The sequence below is a fragment of the Mobula birostris genome, chromosome 24, assembly GCF_030028105.1.
Source record: "Mobula birostris isolate sMobBir1 chromosome 24, sMobBir1.hap1, whole genome shotgun sequence".
Taxonomy (NCBI): Eukaryota; Metazoa; Chordata; class Chondrichthyes; order Myliobatiformes; family Myliobatidae; genus Mobula; species Mobula birostris.
The window spans coordinates 56,022,443-56,037,033 of NC_092393.1; the positions used below are offsets into that span (position 1 = coordinate 56,022,443).

At 40.2% G+C, this 14,591-nt stretch overlaps 1 protein-coding gene across 1 annotated transcript in view; it reads right to left on the reverse strand.

The window, feature by feature from the left end:
- The window catches only part of smurf2 (SMAD specific E3 ubiquitin protein ligase 2), a 225,278-nt gene that overhangs the window by 47,603 nt on the left and 163,084 nt on the right, over positions 1-14,591 (reverse strand). Inside the window, exons 9-10 of the mRNA XM_072242689.1 lie at positions 10,603-10,687; positions 9,360-9,518 (exon numbers count right to left, since the gene is read on the reverse strand). Of these exons, the coding sequence (XP_072098790.1) occupies positions 9,360-9,518; positions 10,603-10,687 (244 nt within the window). The remainder of the gene's footprint in view (positions 1-9,359; positions 9,519-10,602; positions 10,688-14,591) is intronic.

Consider the following 14,591-nt stretch of genomic DNA (forward strand, 5'->3'; position numbering starts at 1 on the left):
GGTCGAGCTCACTAGGGAAGAGGCGTTTCTGGATTGGGTGTTGTGTAATGTATTGGGTTTGATTAGGGAGCTTAAAGTAAAGTTTAGGAGGCAGTAACCATAAAATAATGCAAGCTACAATTGGATACATTGGTATCAAAGTTAAGTAAAGGTAACTACAGAGGCATGAGAGAGAAGCTGGCCAAAGCTGATTGGAAGGGGACACTAGCAGGGATGATGGTAGAGCAACGATGGCTGGAGATTCTGGGATTAATTTGGGAGAGACATGTTCAGTTCATTTCAAAACAGTATCATTCTAAATGGAGAATGGGGGTGAAAAGGGAAGTCAAAAACAGCATAAAAGCAAAAGCAAAGGCATACAATATAGCAAAACATTAGTGGGAAGCTAGAGGATTGGGAAACTTTTAAAAACTAACAAAAGGTTGACTGGCAGAAGGCAAAGGCTGCAAATAAAGGGGGCCTTTTCTGGGTCAGTGGTGATCCACAGGAATTGGTGTTGGGTCTCCTATTTTCACATTATATATTACTGATCTGGATGACAGAATTCATGGTTTTGTGAATAGAGGGATGAATGTTTGGAATAGAGACAAGGAGGAATTTCTAATCTGTGTAATTCATTGCCACAAATGGATGTGGACGCCAAACTCATTTGGTATATTTAATGCAGAGGTTGATAGATCTTTCATTAGTACGGGTGTCAAAGGTTACAGGGAGAAGAAAGAATGGGTTGAGAGGGAAAATAAATCAGCCATGATCAAATGAAGGAGCAGACTTGATGAGCCAAATGGCTTAATTCTGCTCCTATGTCTTATAGTCCTATGGGATGATTTTAATTGGATGAAATAATGAAACCATCAAATATACAATTGAGTTCCTTTGTTTATGTAATGTGCCATTAATATTGTCAGACAAGATATGGCCATTGAGCCAGAATATATGAATACAAGAGAAACAAAAAGGACAAGATAAGTGGCAAGAACAAATGGGCATCCTAATACACAAAGAAAGAGCCCGTTATCTGAAATTAGAGAATTTATGATGAGTCCTGCAGTATACAGCATGCAGAGATGAAAAATGAGGTGCTCCTCAAGTTTACATTGACTGTCATTATATTAGTGCAGGAGGCTGAAGACAGAGATCACACTGGGAGTGGGATAGTGAATTAAAACAGCAGGCAACTGGAAATTCAGTGTCATAAGGACTGAGCACAAATGCTCTGCAACCATCCACCTTGCATTTGACTTCTCTAATGCAGAGGCAGCCACTGCACAAAATTAATGCTTTGCATTTTGACAGTCCTGTGGACAACCCAAATCAAAACTCAGAGCATGGGTTACTTTTAAACTCACACATAATTAGTTAAAATATTTAATATATTTTTTTAAAAAGCTGTATTTCAGACCATCACAGTTGATTATTTACTATCCTGAAAGAAGTTGGAGATGGAATAGTCAAACAAGCAAAATCCTCCTCCTCAAGTAAACATAGAAGGCTGCAAACAAGAGAAAATCTGCAGATGCTGGAAATTGGAGCAACACACACAAAATGCTGGAGGAACTCAGCAGGCCAGGCAGCATCTGTGGAAAAAAGTACAGTCAACGTTTCAGGCCAAAACCCTTCGGCAGAAACTGGAGAAAGAACTGGGATAGGGTTTCTCTTGTCCTCACCTACCACCCCACCAGCCCCAACATACAGCACATAATTCTCTGCAACTTCTGCCATCTCCGAGATCCCACCACCAAGCACATCTCCTCCCCCCATCACTTCCTGCTTTCCACGTGACTCCTTTGTCCATTCGTCCCTCCCCACTGATTTCCCTCCTGGCACTTATCTTTCAAGTGGAACAAGTGCTACACGTGCTCCTACAGCTCCTCCCTCACTACCATTCAGGGTCCTAAACAGTCCTTCCAGGTGAGGTGATACTTTACCTGTGAGTCTTTTGGGGTCATATACTGTGTCCACTGCTCCCGGTGTGGCCTCCAGTAATACTGAAGGGTCTCGGCCCACCACGTTGACTGTACTCTTTTCCATAGATGCTGCCTGGCCTGCTGAGATCCTCCAGCATTTTGTGTGTGTTCCTCCATTTGCAGACAATTTCTCTTACTGATGAACACTCAGGTCTTTAAAATGCTTGTGTAGCCTTTTCTAGCTTCATGCATCTCTACAATTTTTCTTCTAAGGTCCTCAAAGTTGTTTTGATGGTGTACATCATGTATGTACATCAAAGTATGGTGCACATCAACAGATCTTTCTTAAAAAGAGCAGGCTCCATCAGTAACCTGGCTATGAGTGTCTTTTTTTTTATATATAGGGCAGGGCACCTCTACAACCCTCAACTTCAATCTCATCTCGTTGATTGGAACACTCGACTCCAAATTGCTTTTGTAGAAGGCATTACCCAACAGGTTCACTCATCTTTTCCAACAAATACATGTGATACTGGATAATTTTTCTCAATAAATAAATGAACAAACATAATGTCTTTTGTGTTATTTATTTAATTGGGTTCTCTATCTAGTTTTAGGAGTTACATGAAGGTCTGATCAAATTTTGGGTCAAATGCAGAAACGGAGAAAATACTACAGAGTTCACAAATTTTCTAGCACCACTGTAGTCCTATTCTTCACATTACCAATGAACAGGTTTAATTACAGCAATTCAAGTCTCCACTTAAACTTCCATTTCAAAGCCATTACTTGTTGAAATTTATTTTGAGCCTACCCACAACAAAACAGCTAGTACAACAGTAATCAATCTTATAGCCATATAAACTTATAGTTGTTCAATAATACCAAATGTGGGCTAAATTCAGTACAAATAATTACACCAACAATATGACTTAAAAAAAAAACAAAAATTTAACCAGTATAACAGCTATTTAACAACTCAGCCACCCACTGAGCCAAAGTCTTCTTTTCTCTCCAACCATTTTGTCATATATCATTTTACTTATAGCATATATAGTGGTGGAGTATTTGACAACCAAATGTAAAAATAACTAATGCCATGTTCTACAATCTTTGAATTTAATTTGAAACTGCCATAAGTAAAACAATATATGACAAAATAGTTCACATTCCCAACTTATGTTTGATTGTTTGGTTTCTCTCATTGAGGCATCCACTGTAAAATCCAATTCATTTTCAGCAAATGGATACCTAACTAAGAAAATTTAATCCTCCTATATCCAGGATAGGTTACTCATGCAATATTATCTCCCCTCTTCCTTCACCATTCTGAATAGTGTCCCCTGCTTTTCGAACGTTCACTTTATGAAACCTCACTGTTACGAAAGACCTACATTAGTACCCTATTTTCACTTTCAGAAGATGTTTTCACTGTTACGAAAAAAATTCAGCGTGCGATAAAAAATCAGCGCACGATAAAAGGCAGCGCGCCCCGAGCAGCCGCTCTCCCCCGGATTCAGAACTGCTTTGCTTTAACACGTGCCTGTGAGCAGCCGTTTGCAAGATGAGTTCTATGGTATCGGAAAAGCCTGAAAGAGCTTGTAAGGATGTTACACTTACGGTAAAACTAGACATAATTAAGCATTTGATCGTGGTGAACGAAGTAAGGACAACGTGAGTTTGGTGACGAACATGATGTTGAAGAGGTTTTGGCATCCCATCACCAAGAACTGACAGATGAAGAGCTGATGCAATTGGAAGAAAAAAGGTTAACAATCAAAACCGAATGTGTAATGATAAAGTACGACTTTTAGGGTACGTCGGTTTAGGGGATATTTGCAGGACGGTTTGAGTCCTTATTAAATAACTGTGTGATAGAAAAATGCACGAGGCTCAGCAGTCAAGCAAGCCTTCCACATCAGCCACAGCAGACGACGAACCTCGACCTTTGACATCGAGGCGGGCAGAGATAGATGATGATGAGCTGCCTGCCCTGATCGACGATGAGGTGACACCCCAGTGTCCCACCACCCCAACCCCCAGGCCACGGACAGATACCGATTCGCGGAGAATGCAAAGGTAGCCGGGAGGCACACAGCACATCTTTAAGAAAAAAGCCGAAACGAACATGCTAATTAATTAGGTGCCGCCTGTAATTGTCAGCCCAGATCAGAGACGACGCAATCGGAAATTGGCACTGATCTGGGCCGACAATTACAGGTGGCACCTAATTAATTAGCATGTTCGTTTCGGCTTTTTTCTTAAAGATGTGCTGTGTGCCTCCCGACTACCGCTGGACCCCTGCATTCTTCGCAGCAATGTATCGCTCGGCAGCCTGGAGGGTGGGGGGCCTCTGCACCACCCCAGTCTGCGACGACTCAGTCTAACACACCATCATCAGTGTGCTCGTTGTCTTCCCGATTCCCGCAAGTGATACTACACTGTACATACATTATTTCTACTTTATGTAGGCTGTGTATTCTTACGTGTTATTTGGTATGATTTGGCAGCTTCATAATTTAAAGATTACTGGAGAGCGCTTGCTCCGTGTTTTTGCCAACAGCGCTTGCGTGAGATTTCCGCTACGGAGATCTGTGCCGGCAATGATTGTGGAAAAGTATTTCTACTTTATATAGGCTGTGTATTTATCATATCATTCCTGCTTTTACTATATGTTACTGTTATTTTAGGTTTTATGTGTTATTTGGCATGATTTGGTAGATTATTTTTGGGTCTGCGAACGCTCACAAAATTTTCCCATAAAAATAAATGGTAATTGCTTCTTCACTTTACAACATTTCGGCTTACGATCCGTTTCGTAGGAACGCTCTACCTTCGGATGGTGGGGGAAACCTGTACATGGATAGAGTACAGGTCCTGACTTTCTTATGTTTATAATTAGAGCATTGGCTGAATGGTGAATAACCTTCAGCCAATGCTCTATTTATAAACATGAGAAAGTCTGGAGATGCTGGAAATCCAAAGCAACACACAAAATGCTGGAGAAACTCAGCAGGTCAGGCAGCATCTATGGATATGAATAGACAGTCCACGTTTCGGGCCAAGACCCTTCTTCAGGACAGAGAAGGAAGGGGAAGGATGCCAGAATAGAAAGGTGGGGGAAGGGGAAAGAGGATAGCTGGAGGATGATAGGTGAAGCCAGGTGGGTGGGAAAGGTCAAGAGCTGGAGAGAAGGAATTTGATAGAAGAGAATGAACCATAGGAGAAAGGGGAGAAGGAGGGGACCCAGGAGGAAGTAACAGGCAGGTGAGAAGAAGTCAAAGGTCAGAGTGGCAAATAGAGAAAGGGAGGAGAAATTTGTTAACCTGAAGGAGAAATTGATATTGATTACATCAATTATATGTTGATAGTGTATTAAATCCTTGGTTCAAGATTCTCTTTTAGCACAGCACCCAAAATAAAGAAATTCATTGACTATATATAAAAATTACATTAAAAAATGAGTTGTGGTCTAAAGGTGCTTGGGATTTGGAATATGATCAACAGTCCACGCCACCCTCATTGGTTGTTCATACATAGAACAAATCCTTCAAGAAAGGTTGTAATCTTCGTGCAAATATTCTAAGCTTGAGCACAACACAGACCTGCCTGCTACAATGAAAAAGAGATCTAACCCTTTATGAATATCCTTCTAGATAATGTGCTGTTCAATGCACATGCAATATGGGAGCCTCAAATGGTTAAAAACATCATTTATTTGCTTGGATACCTCAAGTTAAATACATCATGAAGTACACTCAGTGGCCACTTTATTACATATGTCCTGTAAAGTGGCCATTGAGTGTATGTTTGTGGTCTTCTTCTGCTGCTGGAGCCAATCTATATCATATTGTTGGTGTAATTGTTTGTGCTAAATTTAACCCACGTTTGGAATTATTGAACAGCTATTAACAGCAGGTCATGGCCAGAATCAACTCCTGCCCAAACACGGCGTTGGACCTGCTGCAATTTGCCTATCACCACGATAAGCCTACAATAGAAGCAATCTCACTGGCTCTCCGCTCTGCTTTGGATCACCTGGACCTACGTCAGGCTGCTGTTTATTGATTACAGCTCAGCATTGAATACCCTCGTACTAATCAACAAGCTCCAAAACTTGGGCCTCTGTACCTCACTCTGCAACTGGATCCTTGATTTACTCATTTGGAGACCACAGTCAGTGTGGATCACTGGACCACCTCAAGGATGTGTGCTTAGACCACTACTCTACTCTCTACCCCATGACTTTGTGGCTACATACTGCTCAAACACCATCTACATATTTGCCAATGACACAACTACTGTTGGCAGGATTGCAGATGGTGAAGAAAAGGTGTACAGGAATGAAATAGATCAGCTGGTTGAATGAAGTTGCAACAACAACCTTGCACTCGACGTTAGTAAGAACAAGGAACTGATTGTGGACTTCAGGAAGGGAAAGTCGAGAGAACACATAAAAGTTCTCCTCGAGGGATCAGAGCGGAAAGGACAGCAGTTTCATGTTCCTGGGTGTCAACATCTCTGAAGGTCTATCCTGGGCCCAACATATAAATGCAATTACAAAGAAGGCATGACAGTTGCTATACTTCATTAGGAATTTGAGGATACTTAGTATGTCACCAAACACCCCTGCAAATTTCCACAGATGTACCGTGGAGAGGATTCTAACTGGTTGCATCACCATCTGGTATGGAGGAGCCACTGCATGGGATTGAAAAAAGCTGCAGAAAATTGTAAACTCAGCCAGTTCCATCACGGGCACAAGCCTTCCCAATATTGAGGCATCTTTAAAAACTGACGCATCAAAAAAATGCCGCAACCATCATCACAGAGCCCTATAACCCAGGATATGCCCTCCTCTCAGTGTTACCATCGAAGAGGAAGTACAGGAGCCTGAAGACACACACACACACACACACACACACACGTGTTAGGAACAGCTTCTTCCTCTCCACCATCAGATTTCTGAATGGACAATGAACCCATGCATACTACCTTATTATTTTTTACCTTCCTTTTTTGCTCTCGTTTTGCACTTCTTATTTAATTTATATATTATATAATTTGTATTATATTATATAAATTTCTTGTTATTTAGTATTTTTTATTATGTATTGTAATATACCGCTGTCACAAAAAAACAAATTTCACGGCATATGCCAGTGATATCAAACCTAATTCTGCTTCAGCTATTAACCTATATGACCATAAAATACACTCAGTGGCCACTTTATTAGGTACAGGAGTGGAACGCAATGTATTCTTCTGCTGCTGTAGCCAATCCACTTCAAGGTTCAACATGTTGAGCATTCACATGCTCTTCAGTACACCACTGTTGTAATGCATGGCTATTTGAGTTACGATTGTCTTCCTGTGAGCTTGAACCAGTTTAGCCATTCTCCTCTGGCCTTTCTCATTAACAAGGTATTTTTGCCACAGAACTGCCACACAGTGGACGTTTTTATGTTTTGCACACCATTCTTTGTAAACTTTAGAGACTGCTGTGCTTGAAAATTCCAGGAGACCAACAGTTTCTGAGATACTCAAACCACTCCATTTGGCAGCAACAATCATTCCATAGTCAAAGTAACCTAGATCACATTTCTTCCCCATTTTGATATTTGGTCTGGACAACAAATTAACCTCTTGACCATGTCTGTATACTTTTATGTATTCAATTGCTGCCACGTGTTTGGCTGATTAGATATTTGCATTAATAAGCAGGCGTGCAGGTGTTAGGTTCGAGCTTTATTGTCATTCCGGAGGACAAGATTACAGTGCAAAACAGCACTAATACCTAATAAGGTGGCCACTGAGTGTAAAAGTAAAGAAAAGGCATCTGTTAGTCTTGCGAGACCATGGATCTGTGCCTAGAAAGTCTTCACTCTCCAGGGCGCAGGCCTGGGCAAGGTTGTATGGAAGACTGGCAGTTGCCCATGCTGCAAGTCTCCCCTCTCCATGACACCGATGTTGTCCAAGGAAAGGGCATTAGGACCCATACAGCTTAGCACCAGCGTCGTCGCAGAGTAATGTGTGGTTAAGTGCCTTGCTCAAGGATACAACACACTGCCTCGGCTGGGGCTCGAACTCACGACCTTCAGATCGCTAGTCGAACACCTTAACCACTTGGCCACGTGCCCACACAGAATATTCATGATAATACTATAGAAATATTTCAAGTCTTTCATGTTTATATTTCATGTTATATCCTTATTGCGCTCAGAACTTGGACTCAACAGCCACCTACGAATACACAACAGAACTGCCGAATCTAACTGTCATTACCGGATACGAGTTACAACTAATCACTCATCATAAAATCCGAATTTTTAAAAAATATTTAGAGACACAGCACAAAACAAGCCCTTCCAGCCAAACGAGCTGCACTGCCCAGCACCCCACCTATTTAACCATAGCCTAATCACAGGACAATTTATGATGACCAATTAACCTACTAATTTGTATGCCTTTGGAATGTGGGAGGACACCAACACACTCATGGGAAGGATGTATAAGCTTCTTACAGTGCGTTGGATTTGAACTCCAAAATCCAACTCTCTGAGCTGTAGTAGTGTTGCGCTAACTGCATGAGTAGCATTACTTGCTTAAAAAGTAAATAATATTTTTCCACCAGAAGGTTCAAGGAATTTTCTATTCCAGATTAATGGTTGTTATGTAAATTGCTCCATTTATAGTACACTTGTTAAGTGATCGGACTGCACCTGACAGAACATTCTTTCTAATCAGTGAAACCTTCTACAGCCATTCTAAACTATATGTTCACTTGATGTCCACCATTTTCAAATTCATGTGACAGGCACATCTCTAGCTGGGAAATTTTGTTTGGTACAGATTGATTAGTTACTTTGTTCAGCTTCTGGGTCTTGTCACTGAAGATGTATCTTGTTTTCTACTAGTAATTTCCATTAATTAATGGATTGAATAGTTCTGCTGCACTGTAAAATGCCGCTGCAGACAATTCAGGTGCTTGGTGTGAAAAAAAATGTTAAAACATATTTATTTGAGCCTTCAGATGGGAACATCATCAAAGAAATATGTTTTTTTCCCTTTAAGCAAGACATTCTGTGTAAAGGGCAGAACATAAAAGAGTAAGTGTTTGGTAACAAAACATAACTGTGAAAAGTCTGGAACATTTAACATAAATCAGAGCAGTTGGCAAATGTGAAATATTTCAACCTTGCTAATGGCCAAGCTTCAAATGTTTTGATGGGACAATTTAATAAGTGTACAACCAAACTATTCCAGATTGATATTAATATCTGTTTTCAAATGCTGTTTTAACAGCTGTATTTGGGGGAGGAAAATACAATACCAATTTAAATAATATGACATCCAAAAACTACGTGTGAAATTCACTGCGTAAAAGAGTTTGAAACTTTGACAAGATGGGTGGGAATGGGGAGAAAGTGAAGAAAATATTACATTACTCACTTTAAAATAAAATGTAAATTAGCAGACAATCTTGGGTCTGTAAACTGTGTTGTTCTGTTGTTGTGGTCAACAAAATAGACTCTTCCTGTAGCCGTGTTGCGAATTTCCCAGCCCGGAGGCAATGGCCCTAATTCCTCACAATTTACGTTGCTAAGATCCCTGCAAAACAAACATAGACGACTACCTCAGTGTACTTCATGCCAAACCAATTAAAATGGTAAGGAATACAATTCCATAATGTCAGAACAACCAGAGCGTTCCAAGAACTTGATACTTTCTGTTAGAATCCTTTAGTATCCCAAGATACAAGCCCACAAAACCTGCGTAGGCCTCAAAACTAGGTTGTCATATCATTAATCTACATTTTAAGTGCAGGTCTCAGCCAAGTGGCTTTATCCCAAGGAATAAATCCATTAAAAGCAATTCATATTATACTGGTAGTTCTTCCCAAAGTATACAGAAACATGAAAACTTGCTTTGAACCAAAATCTTTACCGCAATATGTATAACATATCTATGCTCTGTTACTTTGCCAGCAACCAAGATAATCTGATTGCCATGTTTCTTTCAAATAAAGTTTTAAGAATTCCTTCACCAATTTAATATTTAGTCTTTAGGAAAATGTTCCCACTCTACTACTGCTCTAGTCCCTAGCTAAACCAGAAGGCAACTAACTGACCTACTCTTGGGTCTCTGCCAAAAGTTTTCTTTAACTGGGTGCCAATTGCTTTGTGACAGCCGCCGGGGTAGATGCATTCTCCACCCATCTGCAGAATTATTTTCCTTCCAATTAACGTCGACTAGTGGCAGGAATCCCTCAAAGGAAGAATTTCCAATATTAACTTGGATAGAACAATCCCTATGATGTCACCAGCTGTTGTGAACCTCCTAACAATGGTTATTGCTGGGACAAGCTGTACTGGCTATTGTTTTGATAGGGAAATGTTACATTGAGTAGAAAGCAATCGAAAAGAGGAAAGAAATTGAAGCATCTATTATCATTGACCAGGCAATTTTAAGTATGCACCTGAAATTCATATCCTTAAAAATTTTAATTTTTGTTTTACCCACCAAAATTTCTCTATTATAAGAACAGGATCCAAAATCTTACAATCTGGACATAGCAGAGTTACACGAAATAATACAATTGTGATTCCACAAACAGTTTATATTTTCTATCATGTCAAGTGAAATAATCTTGACTTGCTATCAAAGGGGACCTTTTAGGCCAGGTTTCCTTTACCTGGGTACTCGAGGATCATGCCATGTGCTCACCCCGGTCTGTGTGTGTAGAAAGTACACCTGACCTTGTTGTGTCGTTCTTTGCTCTATGTAAAATAAAAGAATAATAAATAGCAGTGCAAGTAGCAATAAAGATGAAGTTATTTACAGCTGATAAGATCTGCTGCACCAGTGTGAATCTCAACAATAAATACATACAACTCAGCAAGACTGCCAAAGAAAATTACTAACTGTAGTTGCACATTACAAATGTGAAACTAGTAGATATTCATGCATAGGAATAGAACCATTTCAAATGATTTTCTTAAACATTCTCTCTATTTCAGATCACTTCAAACAGAACAATTGACAAATGAATCAGGCTCTAGAGCTCTGCCAAACCACTATTACTGACTGCCTAGAGTTCAAAACAAATGTACCATTTTTCCTGTTCAGTATATTTTGAAGCATTTAGCTTCCGCTCCACACTTTTCCAAAACTTGAAATAAATACAAAACAAAATCAAAACACAGACTTGTTTCCTTCATACTTCCAATTTCCATATTTAAGTTACATGAGATGGACTTGCACCTTGTGCAGACAATACACCTTAATCCTGACACCTAACACTATGAAGGACAATGTGACAAAAAGTGGTTTGGATCCAATAACCAGCAACATACACAATAAATGTTCTCAAGAAATACACTTAAACTTGTCAATTCATTCCTTCATTTAAAAAAAAATCCTGACACAATTTCTTGGGGAATTTGATGATAATGGAAAGACTGACAATTTATTTTGAATCATCAATAAAAGTTGGTGCTTAGTGTGTACAGTTAAGCAAAGCTCCCTTTATTTGTAATTTAAGGCGGCTCCCCATGACCAAAATGTTTAGCAACCCATCATACCCCTAAAGTAAAATCTTAATCCTATTTGAGTGAGAATTCCTCTGTATCTTTTCTGAAGCATACCAACAGGTGTGAACGAACAGCAACAATTCTGCAATCTCCAAGAAGTTATCTGCCAATTTTATGTTTGGACGGGTGGGGGGTGGGTGAGGGGGTAAAGGGATGGCAGTAGATGGAGAGTTGGGAGATGGGCAAGGGCCAGGGAATGTGTAAAAGACATAGATGAAACGGTGAGCAACACACACAAACAGCTGGAGGAATTCAGCAGGTCAGGCAGCACCTATGGATAGGAATAAACAGTCAAAGTTTCGGATGAGATGGGAAAAAGCTAGAATTCTAAGGTGGTAGGGGTGGGGAAGGAGTTTAAACTGGCAGGTGACAGGTGAAACCAGGTGAGAGGGGTGAAGGTGGGATGGAGTAAGAGGATGGAAGAGGTAAAAAGCTGAAGAAGAAGGAATCTAATAAGAGAGGCCAGTGGACCATTGATGAAAGGGAAGGAGGAGAACCAGAGGGAGGTGATAGGCAGGTGAGAAGAGAAGGGTTGACAGGGTAGCCAGAATGGGTAATGGTAAAAGAGGGAAGAATGGAAAAAGATGGAAAGGTGAAAGACATAGGCTGTCATCATAGAGCTGCCATGTAGCGCCGTAAAACAATGTGGACAGGGGCTTGGAATAGAGCACAATGCAAGATGAGATCAACAGGTGGAAAAGAAATAAATTCTATAGAGGAAAATCATAACAGAATTGCAGATATGGACAAAGATGACTGTGACAAAATGAATCAAGATGTTTAAAGGCATGTAAGCGCAAAACTAATGATGTAATGTCACTTATCATATTATAAATACTACCACAAAATGATTAACAACACATATTTGGAAGGTGCCAGTTTCCATTCAGGTCTGTATTAATTTGTTGATTAACAGCAGGAGGAGCATTTCCAATAGGCCCACAAGCTTGCACGAGTTGAAAACTGAAGCGGAAAGTAGCTGGATTCTACACAGCTCTTGCTGAAAACTGTGTCTGGATATCAGGTGCAGGCAGATTGGGCCTTACCATGATGCTGAAAAAAAATGGAAGTAGTTATTGTCTTGGCTAGATGCCACAGGACAGTTGATTCTGTGAAATTTTGTGCCAATATAAGTCAGCACCTCACTGATAGCAGGAATAATAATGTGAAAGATGTTTTTAAAAGCATAGTCTCAAGATATAAAGAAAAATAAGGCAGATATGAAATGTTACATTGGGCTTGACTAGTATATGTGAAACAAAGAAACCTGCTGTATTTAATTTGATTATTCATGCTCTACGTGTACACCTGCATGTTTTTCAGCATCAAAGGATACTGAATAAAAAGCGTACTGTATACACACCAGAGAAGAATATGGTAATTTTTTTAAAAAATGCTTTCTTCCTCCCACTCCCACCCCAATGGTGAAGATTGCAGTTTGACACATAGTCCTTATAATGGGATCTAGTTAACTTTCTTCTGCTACATCCCAAGCAGTACAGAGGCACAGCTATTAGAACCATTCCCTCTCAGCATCAGATACCTAGGTTCAGTCCTGACCTTGGGTGCTGTCTGTGTGGGATAATCATGCTCTCACTGTGACTGCCTGGATTTCCTCTGGATGCTCTGGTTTCCTCCAATATCTACAATAGAGATCATCCTAATTTGTTGCATTGCTGCATGGTATGGACACTGCACTGTAGCAAACAGTAAGGCTCTACAACAGGTTGTCAAAACTGCCCAACTCATCAACAGTACCAGACTACCCGCCATCAAGGACATATGCACAGAAATGTGCCAGAGAAAGGCCAATAAAATCATGAAGGATCCCACTGACCCTGCTTATGAATTGTTTGTCCCACTCCCATCAGGGAGGAGGCTACATAGCATTCACACTCGGACCACTAGATCTAAATAGTTATTTTCCCCAGATAGAACACCTCTACCCACTAACCCTCCCCACCACACCCCCTCGCCATCATTACTTTATCATATCCTGTCAGTCACCTTGTATATCCAGCTTTTACACTGCATTATTCTGGCTCCAACAACATTTTATCTACCAGATTTTGCTCTTCTCTACAGCAACCACGCACACTTCTTTTGGACCCATACTTCTCCCCATTATGATTTTATTCTTCTGTTCTTCCACATCACAGACATCTCAGTTCATTCCACAGAATGACTAGCACGGTTCACCTTGAGCCTTGATCATATAACTGAATTTACTTTAAAGCTGTCCAACAATACCTTCCAATCTCTGCAAATTCCTCCAAGGACATGTAACAACTTGCAACATCTGCATTTCTCTCATACTGGCCATGTTCTCACCTCTGAATTTAAAACTGATCCACCAACAAATGCCACCCACTCCTCCGCAAAATCCCACAGGTTTGGAGTTCCCTCCATGAACCTCTCAATCCCAACATGAAAGAAACCCTTTGAAATGTAAGGATAGGGAGGGATGGAGAAAAGGAGAAGGTGTTTGTGACAGAGTGGAGATCAAGTAGCAAAAATGTATTAATGCCATTGAAGAGGGTTAAATGCTTGTCAATCATAGCTGATTTGTCTGGAGGACTGTAATTAGAGAAGGATGAATATAAAAATCATTAAATGTTGCCGGAACTTTAATATGCAGAACAAAAATAAGAAATAAAAGACAATGCTGAGAATACCTAGAAAATCAGGCAGCATACATAGAGAGAGGCAAAACTGAGTCAATATCACAGGTGGATAACCTTACATTTCAGTTCTGACAAATAGGAAAGGCTGATTATCTGAAATTTGATATAAAGTCTTGAAGACTACATCAACAGATAATGAGGCACAATTGCTCAAATGCTGTGTTTGGTGTTGTGTAGGAGGCTAAAGACAAGCATGAATGGATGAAGAAAAAAGTGACAAGTAACTGAAAGCTAAGGGCCATTCAGAAACTGAATAGTGTTTTGTAATCAAATAACTGAAACATTCAGTTTCTCCACAACAAAAAAGACCACATCTCTACATACTGTCCTTACACATCTGGAGAAAAAGGATGCTTATGTGAGAATGCTGTTCTTGGACTACAGTTCAGCATTCAACACCATAATTC